This window comes from Filicampus tigris, chromosome 7 (genome assembly GCF_054856515.1).
Source record: "Filicampus tigris isolate MCC_2025a chromosome 7, RoL_Ftig_1.0, whole genome shotgun sequence".
NCBI lineage: Eukaryota > Metazoa > Chordata > Actinopteri > Syngnathiformes > Syngnathidae > Filicampus > Filicampus tigris.
In genome coordinates, this window is record NC_141223.1 from 10,935,851 (window position 1) to 10,946,263 (window position 10,413).

A 10,413-nucleotide genomic window follows, 5' to 3' on the forward strand; every position below is an offset into this window, starting at 1 on the left:
TTTGTCATTCTTGAGAGGAAATGAGGTAATTCATATATTCTCACCTCAGTTATCGGTGTGAAAGTGTAACTGGAGATCAGATATCCTATCATAATCTGACAACGGATACAATACACCTGTCTCAGCAGAAAATCAAACAGCTATCATTGAAAGATAACTAGACTATACAGCAGCATTTATTTTTCTTTCCTGTACAAAAATATGCACAATTAAACTTCTGAAAACAAAGAGATGATTGCTGCCTGATTCTGGGTACATGACGGCTGAACCTCTCCACAAATGCATTTGGACCCAAGACACTGCTAGAATTTCTATCATGACAGTATACTGTTATGTGCCTATGTGCTTAAAAGTACAATCATATTTTATCACATCTGGCACTTTAAACAGAATAAGTAGAGTCGGTTCTGCTGCCAGGTGACTCGGATGTGGTCAGGTGTGGGAATTACAATGTTGAATCGTGAATGAAAAGGAAAATCTACTGACACACGCACACATTTACTTAAATGGAGAGTGAGGTGCATGCAGTCACAGTTCTGTAGTGCAGTAGAGTGTTCACAGAGTACCTGACCTTTATATCTCAAGACTGACTCCAGGCAATTATCAGGCGGACCCTGTCCTTTGGTACACACACACATAGGCATACACACACACTGCGTATAAAAAGGTTTGGACCAGCTAATTCTTTCTCTGCGTGACAACCAACTCGACAAGTAACCACTACATCAACACACACGCTTCAACATGCCTGCAGACTTTAATGGACGGTGGGAGATGGTGAGCAACGAAAACTTTGAGGAGGTCATGAAAGCCCTCGGTAAGTTGCTCTTCAAATGCCTCTTCTCATTTCCTCAATGTGGTTATTGGGAAAGAAGTCATCATTCACTATAAAAATAAAATTAAAAAAAATAAAAAGATAAATGGATAAAAAAAATACAAAATAAAAAAAAAAACACCCACTGATAAGGTTTAGAAATTGCAAACAATGGTGGAGCATGAAGTTGGAATGTTGAGTAAAATAAATATTAAAGTAAAATAATTTTAGTGTGAGACCATGAGTGGAAAAGTGAGGAAAGCTTTCTCCATTGAGTTGCTATTGCTGACTGGATCTTCTTTCCACAAGCTTCCGACTTGTCTTACCACGGCAATTAAATATGGATCTACTCCTTTCGACTTTTTGATCCATTATAGAAGGATAAGAAGACATTGATTTGTTGAAGAAACTATTATTCCCAATTTTTAACACCTTGATAAATGGAGCAAAAATACAAAATATGCTCAAATTACGTTTATATGTTATCATTAATAATATCCCTGTGAAGAGTGAAGACACTGATCTCGTTCATTATTTATACAATAACAATGATTAAAATATGTTCGGAAATTATTTCTATAAATCTGATAGGTTTAACATTTTTCAAATGATGACTTCTACAACATTCCTAGAAAATCATAATGTCCCATTACTCGTGAGCTATTTTTAGAACAGGTCCCCAGGCTGCTCATGCTTCTGGGGGGTCTACCTAGTGCTTGTGGGCATCACGTTAGTAACACCTGTCTTACAGAATTATCTTGGCCACTAGGATAGGACTCCTCCAAGGCCTAACTTTGTATGAACTGTACTCACACAAATATCAGGATGCACGCTTGCCTGCTTATCAAACAAGAAAAGGTGATTATGTGATCATAATATTAGCCAACGGCTCTTTTCCATTAGTGATCGCTAATTCCCATGAACAATTTTTCAAATTGTTAATTTCCAAGTTCTTGGCTCAACTTCCCATGGAATGTTTACAGTACTTTGCCAGAAAAAAAAAACATCCACCGCTTTGCAACTCTCACAAATATCATCCGTATAAAAATAAGCCCAAACTCATTTGGATAAGTTAATAGTTTAGCAAACGATAAGGAAATATTCCCTGTACTGAAGGCCATTTTTTTTTAACGGTACGATCAAGTTTTCAAAGCCTAAGTAGGAATCACAGCAAGTGTGTGTTCACTACACAGATTGAAGTGTTAGTATTCAATTCTTTTGTCCCAAGCAGAGGACAAAAAAACTGACATTCAGTCTTCCTTCATTTGTGCCCGCAGACATCGACTTTGCCACCAGAAAGATCGCTTCCCATCTGCACCAGACTAAAGTCTTTGTTCAGAATGGGGACAAGTTTGAAACAAAGACGTTGAGCACCTTCAGAAACTATGAGGTCAACTTTACTGTTGGGGTGGAGTTTGAGGAGCAGACAAAGGGTCTCGACAACAGGAAAGTCATGGTAAGGACAGCTAGCTGAATTTCAAACATGTCACTGTAATGCTTTTTTTAAGCAACCTCATGAACGTGTGCTCACTGTTGATCTGAGCAAAACAGCGGTTTACCTGAATGGATGCTTATATATATATATATTTTTTTTTTTTTTTGCAATGTCTTAGACACTGGTCACCTGGGACGGGGACAAGCTGGTGTGTGTTCAGAAAGGGGAAAAGGAAAATCGTGGTTGGAAACACTGGATCGAGGGAGATCTTCTACATTTGGTGCGGAAGGAGAAATGTCATAATTCAGAAATTCTGAGAAAACAATAAGAACATGTTTTGTTTTTAGAGCCAATTGAATTATCTTGAGAACGAGACAGCAAGTTAAACATGTTTGGTCCTCAATTCACTTGATGCAATCTTTTCTAACACACACATTACATTACACTGTCTGAGGCAATGACAATAAAAAGATGCCCTATTATCAGAAGATTATAGATAAAAGATCTGACAGGTTACGTAAGAAAAAAGATTTGTTGCACTATATTATATTGCTGGTCTAAAGGTATCTGTCCTTTCTTTTAGGAGATCCATGTGCTGGACAAAGTCTGCCACCAAGTATTTAAGAAGGCCGAGTAAGATGAGCTCAAGGTCTCAAGTTGTCCTATGCTGCATGGTGCAGCCTATTTATAATGTATAAACGTAATAAAGTGATACTACAGTGAACTTTTTTTGATGCTGTTATTACCAAAACACAAGACTTTTAGTTGGCTCTTATTTATCATATCAGAGCGCAAATTGTCCACACATAAAATGTGCATTTAGTTTTATTGTTACCCTAACATTTACACTGCTATTGTATTATTTCTTTGATTATAGCTTGGGGGCTAATATGGGGAGTTTGGGAGGCTGTTGGGGTCGGTATGCCACACAGTAACTTTTAAATGGAGTTCATAGTTTAGTCGGCGAGACACCTAACAACCAACCTGGCTCAATAGTATACACCATTGACTTGAAGTGATTAGGATACGGAGGTGTAAGGTTCAAATGTTCAGTGTTTACTTGACTTCAGATTACAATGAACCTCTTATATTGACTGCCTCTTGGTATTTTTTTGAAAAATGTTTGCTTGGTCTCAGCTTTATCACACCTGGCGTTTGAACAGGGATGTATTGTAGACTTTATATATCGACTGCACAGTACATATACACACAATGCATATATGCACATATACGTATGCAGAGGTGGGTAATCCAGGTCCAGAGAGTAAAAACCCTGCCACAGTTCGTCTTTCGCCACAGGTGCTTCTAATCAACTGAGATCGTTTACCTGCCGGTTGAGTCGAAGCACCTGTGCCTAAAGCCAAACTGTGGCAGGGTTTTTACTTTCTGGACCTGGATTTACCCACCTCTGTACATATGCAACCGCTGAAGCTCACGAGAGTTGGGGTATACACGTGCATTATATATACAGAGTTGGGCGTACCGCCGATGTGACCTGACCGGTCCGCCTATCCCCTATGACGGACACCCATTTTGTAGGTGATAAATGATGGATGGGAAACTTAAAAAAAAAAAAAAACAGTCGCACAAAGCATAGTCGGAAGCCCATTTTTTTCCGGGTATCTAATCGTCTATTTTAGCCCCACCCATGTATAGATAGATGGACACGCACACACAATATATTCCTGTAATATACTATAAGACCATTAACTCATTCACTGCCATTGACAACTTTCTTTGTCTTTTCACAGTCCAGCCATTCAATCCCAGGAACTTATTTCTATTTTTTACACAATTGTTTTCAAACGTTTAGGTAAAAGAGGGTCTGAAAATGTCTTGCAGTGAATGAGTTAACAATTGCGGAGTTAGTGGTAAATGTCAGCAACACAGGTGTGTATGTTTATAGTCTCACAAAGCAGATTTTGTGTCTTGTTTTTCACATTTGGCTGACCTGAAGATATTCCACTTACCCAGAGGTAAAAAGACATTTTTTATTACAGTGAGTTTAATTTAGTTCAGTTATGTACAGAATGTGGTTAGTAAACCAAGTCTACAGACCATCAGCATGTATTGTGTCTCCATGAATTGATGAATTTATGAAGAAGTACTGTACATGGCAGAACTCTCCAAATGAGAGGCTACCTTTAGCTTGTGGTTATCTTTCTCTGTGGATTTGCAGAATTCCAAATGGCAACGAATCGATTAGACAGCAGCGCTGTCTGACTCAGTCTGCTCGTATGCCTGCAAGGCCAACTCAATGTAGCCAGACCTCTGAGATTCCTTCTGGGCATAGATCTGTTGAGACAGGAATGAATATTTATTTATATACTTTTGTGCACATATGTACACAAATACAAAATTGTTGGTACACAATTACTAAAATAACTATTCAAAAAAAAATTTTTTAAAAATTAACAACAATGCAAATCAGAAATTGTTTTGTTTCTGGGGTCCAACAGAATAAAGCAAACCAATGAAAATGATATTTTATTGCAGAACCTTTTGAGGCAATCACAGCAATCAAATGATTTCTGTAAGAGCCGCCACACACTACGTGATGCTTCCGAATGTCACTCGGACCCAAACATCGCAAAAAATGACAGCTGGCCAGTGGCCAATCACTTTTGCACATTGGACAATTTAGCACAAGGACTCCTTGAGATGACAACTGTGCAAGGCTGGATTGCGTTCTCCTCATACAATATGTTGTACCAAATCACTTCTTTGATCCAAAAAAGATGGCATGTCAGTCAAGACACGCAGTACATACGACACTCGTGTATATTTTCACCGCAATCTTCGTACATATACGAAATTATTAGTATGGTTAACCATTGTTGTAAAACGGAATGTGTACCATATATATACAGATACTCTACTTCTATCACTTGATAGTGAATAGTGGGCGGCTATCCCTGGCTCGCTTATAACCCGAGAATCGATTATTCCCCTTTCGGGAATTTTGATTGGCCGTAATCTGCGATGTTGTCGCATCGTGCAACTGCGATTCATATTGTGAATCGCCGTAAAAAAAAGTGGCCAACATTTGGCCACACGTGAAATCTTGTGGCAGAACCCCGCACACTGCGCGAGTGTGCAGTGGGGTTCCACCGCATCGCTCGGTGTGCAGTGGCCTTAACTCTCAAAAACAAGTTTGGGGCATGTCTTGGCAGATATTTTTGCCTACTACCTATGAGCAGTGTGCTCCAATGTGTGCCTAGATAGTCTTGAGATTTGATTCCATCCAACACATATTCCTGTGCCAGATTTAGCAGGGCAGGCCAACACCATAAATGGGCCTAAAAATTTTAAGGCCGGAGTATTGCGATCAATTTAAGTTGCTCCCTCATTTATAAGCATGTCAGGAATGATGGATGATGTTGCACAGTCTAATAAAAGTTGAATGTACTATCATGGGGCGGCACGGTGGTCGACGGGTTAGTACGTCTGCCTCACGGTGCAGAGGTCGTGGGTTGGAGTCTGGCCCCGGCCTCCCCGTGTGGAGTTTGCATGTTCTCCCCGTGCTTGCGTGGGTTTTCTCCGGGTATTCCGGTTTCTTCCCACATTCCAAAAACATGCATGGTAAGTTGATTGGACTCTCTAAATTGCCACTAGGTGTGATTGTGGGTATGAATGTTTGTTTGTCTCTGTGTGCCTTGCGATTGACTGGCAACCAATTCGGGGTGTCCCCGCCTACTGCCCGAAGACAGCTGGGATAGGCTCTAGCACGTGCGCGACCCTTGTGAGGATAAGCGGATTGGATAATGCATGGATGTACTATCATCTTAATTGTCTTTTTAACATTAGTTTGTACATAAAGAATGCAAGCTGCAAGCGAATGATGCTTATTATAAGAGCAGCGGCTTGCTGCTGCGATTTGCCGCAATTTATAAATTAGCTGATTAGTCGACTAATCGTGACTGCTGTTAGTGATTAGTGGACTATCAAAATAATCGTTTGTAGCATTCCTACTGACAACTCGTGGTGCATCTGGGAAAAATGTTCATATGACAAAAAAAAGGGCGAAGGAAAATAGAAATATTAAAAAGTATAACCTCAGTAATGAGTACTACATATGAAGCTAACCTTGAATGCTGATGATTGCAGTGTTCTCACCTTGAGAAGGTCAGTGTCTGCAGCCTGATATTTGGAAGCTTCCTGCGCCGACTCGCTGTGAGGGTGGACCAGGTGGAAAAGAGAAACGAGGTGAACTGCATCCTGTACCCTGAATCACACACCCACGTTTCTGTTACCGTGTATGACTGTACGGGGCTTTTCATGTGTTCCTTGAAATCAATAGCCAAGACAACCTATTAGCGATGGAATTTTTTTCCTAAATTTCTCATCAAGTGAAATATAAAAAGACATAGTTTGCTATGTAATACAGAACATAATACAGGCCTGTGTGATGGAAAAAAAACTATAGAAAAGCAACATGATGGCATCACTGTGTGTGTGAGAGAGAGAGACAGAGACAGAGAGACGGAGACAGAGAGAGACACACAGCTGCAATCAATGTAATTTAACCCTACATATTAGGCTTATTAGCAAAATATACAATTTATCATCTGTTGACAATAAACAAATTAAACAAGAACTGTTTAAGTAATTAAATAACACTAATATTACCATGGTTTATATCTAAATTCAACACAAAATGCTACTTTTAATCTCGGCTGCAGTCTCAAAATTATTCATCCCTTTCATTTGCCAGATATCTCTAACGATAATACTCTGGGTTCAGTGAAAACTGAGGATTTTTTTCCCTTTTTTTTTTATAAATCATACATCCAACAGCCGTCAGATACGACAGCAGCCAAATTGTCAAAAAATAGACAACACACGAGCATGGTGTGAGTTTTTTTCCCACTCACGAGAAGTTTTAACCACGCAAGGATAGAGCATGTTAGAAAGCCTAATGCTAACGCGGAAGAAAGCAAAGGTGGCAGCGTTAGCTTAGAGTTCGGTGAATCCCCCCTCCCCGCTGCGCTGTCAATTACAACATGCTTGAACTCACAATTCCTTCTTCAACATGTCCACAATGAGGCCATCGATCCTACGAGTGTTGACCAGGTACCAGGCCATGCCTCCAAAGTGCCGGGTAGAACGAAGCAGCTCATATTTCCCATGCTTGTCCAGATCCTCATAGGTGGCAGCATGCACCTGAAACAAACGTTTGGTAGATGCAACATTGCTTTAGTTTAAGACAGTGTACTAACTGGAGCTCAGGTGGTGAGCGAAGCAGTCAACTTACCTTGATGTAATGTGATGAGTCAGGTTCAAACTGGACCAGACACAGGTCCAACACATCCTCGTGTCGGTCCTGAGAGAACACCATCTGATAGAAAAGAGAATATGTAAGTGAAAGAGAAAATTTAGGTATTTAATAGCTCTAACAGCCAAAGAAGATTTCAAACAAGACTGGATGTAAAAAGAAGCTATGCAGGGATATTTCACTGGGTCAGTTTTAACCTTTAGGTTATCCTCACTAAAGAGCAGAGGCATAATGATTTTGCGTCCATCCTTTGGGAAGTAGACTTGAATGAGTCGGTCTCTTTCCTCCCAGGTGGCTTTTCTTAGAGTGCCGTTGGTCTCTCTCACAACAATGAACCTGTCCTGAGGGGAAAGCAAACACAAAAACGAATCATACGTCAAGACTAGCTGACAGATAAAAAAAAATAACAGGGGGACTTTATTACATAGGTGATGTGGAACATGAACATTGCTGTACATGTCTGAAATAGATTTACAGTAATTCAGTAATACACTGACAATGCATGTTAATGGAATAAGAGGAACGGAGATACATGTCGTTGCTACACTTTAAGTAGAACTGCTTTACTGTGCATCATTGAGAGGCATTTCTAATATTTAGTGGCTTTCAGATATTGGGATACACGTGTCTGCCACGTCACCACTTCCAAATAAGAGCATGCTGTTGTGCGGATGATAGAGGAGTTGTCCGAACACGGCGATGGAACAGATGACATTCGGCAAGCGAGGTACCAAGTATGTGCATCTCACGCATGCACTTTGACGCAAATGAGATCGAAGGATAAAACGTTGAATAGTGCTGCCACCAACTTCACTCTCAAAATAGGAGGGGAAATAAATAAAATAACAAAAATATACGAAAAAAAATAAAACTACTACTAATACTAACGGAATGCCCACCTCTGGTACTTACTCTGTGTGGAATATTGTAAGTGATGTCTGTGAAGACGTATTTGGCTGTATCCATGCCATCCAGAATCTTGTCCACAGACAGTATGTCACTGATGGGCTTCCTCTCAGGTAAAACAGGTGGCATTTGCAGCAGCTTTTTAGCCTTCTCCTTGGCCAACTTGACCGCCTGGAAGCATACAGCGGCTACTGAGTAACAAGTCACGTGTGAGATTGCAAGAAAAGAAGGGTGGTCTAAGTGAAGGCACCTGCTCCAACTGTTCATCAGTCATGAGTTTATACGTTGGCGGCTTCAGATCCTGTTTAAGTGATCGGAACACCTTTTGCAGGTCCAGGCCCGTTATCCTGCTGAGGATGTCCTGCACAACTGGATCTGTGAACTGCGGCTTTGTATTTTTTTGCACTAAGAAGGAGAAAATATGCAATTCTAACTATGCCTCAGACTGACTAATCAAAGGAAAACATTCATCGATTTACGGAAATTAACTGAGGAGCGTTACAAAATTGTTTATCCATCTTGAACATCATAAATGCCAAATCATGCATCGCGGAATTTTACTTTTCTGTCAAGCAAATCAAATAATCAAATAGCAAATAACAATCAAATAGCACTAGGTCTTAAAAAATGCTTCACTGTAATATCCAGTTAACGATGGCGTACTCTTTCACTACGGAAAAAATGCAGAAGCTGTGGGAGGTAAACTGTAGAGAATGTTTTGTACAACGAATCCATGTGTGGATGTTTTGTACTTACGACACACCACAAGGTCAGCTTGATAATTACATCGTTTGCTTCGCTCAACACGTTTTGATAATAATAAACATACCGCTGTCTTGCGTATCGCTGCAAAAAGTCCTGGTACTGCATTTAACGAGCAAGTTATTTCTCCGCACACTTTGTAGCCAAGAGTAGCCTGGACGGAAGCACCGTGCCGTAGCGACCACCGCCATTTTTATTCTTCTTCTTCGTTTTTTTCCTTCTTCATTTACACCATGCAGACACACATTGTTGCTGTCGTTGCTTCACTGCCACCTACTGTTGCAGCAAAGGTCAAAGTCTCTCTCTCTCTCTCGCTTAAAATCGAAAAAAAGAATGTGCGAATATTTGACTTACAAATGTAGAAATAATGCCGTATGTATTAAAATTATGTTTCACTTGTATGTGTTCGGCATCCTTGGGTGGGTATTGAGACAAAAGTTAAAAATACAATTTGATTTATAGATGGATTTCATGACTTCTTTTGTAACTGAAATTGCTTATTTGATATATGATTTTATTTCAGAAACATTCAACTGCATGTATTCAACTCATTCAGTGCCATACATTTACAGACCCTCTTTTACCCTAACGTTTGAAAAATATTTCAAAAGATATAAATAAATTCCTTGGATTGAATGGCTCTACTGTGAAAAGACAAATAAATATCTCATTGGCAGTGAATGAGTTAAATAGATATTAATTGATTAACTCATGCATTCCCAAAGATCGGTCTTGACCTATAAATATGTTCTTGAATGAGTTAAAAAAAGGAAAGAAAAAGTAGGGCCATTGTAGATATAGACCTAATCAGTAGGTCTATATTGAAATAATTGAGAAGCATACATTTAATTAAAACATCAAACATACTATGAACCTATTTCTTTAATCTACACGTGTTCCTGTTGTTCTTCAGGCTCTATTTTTGTTTGTTCTTATTGTTCTCATCGGGACCTCCTAATGGTCGCGAGGCCCTGATTATGTTCTAAGGTCACTATTCCTTGGGAATTAAATAATTCCACTAGTTTCCATTTTCTTGAAGCCAACCCTCATTATTTGCCTGTTTCCGTGAGTATCACATTTAAGAATAGATACAACTGTATGCAGTGCAAGATAACCAAACATAAAAAAGGTGACTTACCCGCAACACTTTACTCTGTCCACAAGATGGCAGTGTCATCACATAGGAGCGCATAATGACCTTGGATTGGAATTTTCAAAGCC

At 39.7% G+C, this 10,413-nt stretch overlaps 2 protein-coding genes across 2 annotated transcripts; one reads left to right on the plus strand and one right to left on the minus strand.

Annotated features, from left to right (window-relative positions):
* The first annotated feature begins 565 nt into the window (after positions 1 to 565).
* On the plus strand, positions 566 to 2,886 carry rbp2a (retinol binding protein 2a, cellular). The gene is made up of 4 exons (XM_086035730.1): positions 566 to 817; positions 2,092 to 2,270; positions 2,428 to 2,529; positions 2,833 to 2,886. Exons 1-4 carry the CDS (start codon positions 745 to 747, stop codon positions 2,884 to 2,886), a joined length of 408 nt encoding a protein of 135 aa, XP_085891856.1. The 5' UTR covers positions 566 to 744.
* A 1,340-nt stretch (positions 2,887 to 4,226) lies between these two features.
* Positions 4,227 to 9,508, minus strand: mrps22 (mitochondrial ribosomal protein S22). Its single transcript, XM_086036843.1, has 8 exons — positions 9,260 to 9,508; positions 8,681 to 8,835; positions 8,437 to 8,601; positions 7,722 to 7,865; positions 7,504 to 7,587; positions 7,267 to 7,412; positions 6,366 to 6,474; positions 4,227 to 4,544 (listed from the first exon to the last, which is right to left on the minus strand). The coding sequence occupies exons 1-8, from the start codon at positions 9,381 to 9,383 to the stop codon at positions 4,452 to 4,454; spliced, it is 1,020 nt and encodes a 339-aa protein (XP_085892969.1). The 5' UTR covers positions 9,384 to 9,508; the 3' UTR covers positions 4,227 to 4,451.
* Positions 9,509 to 10,413: the final 905 nt, after the last annotated feature.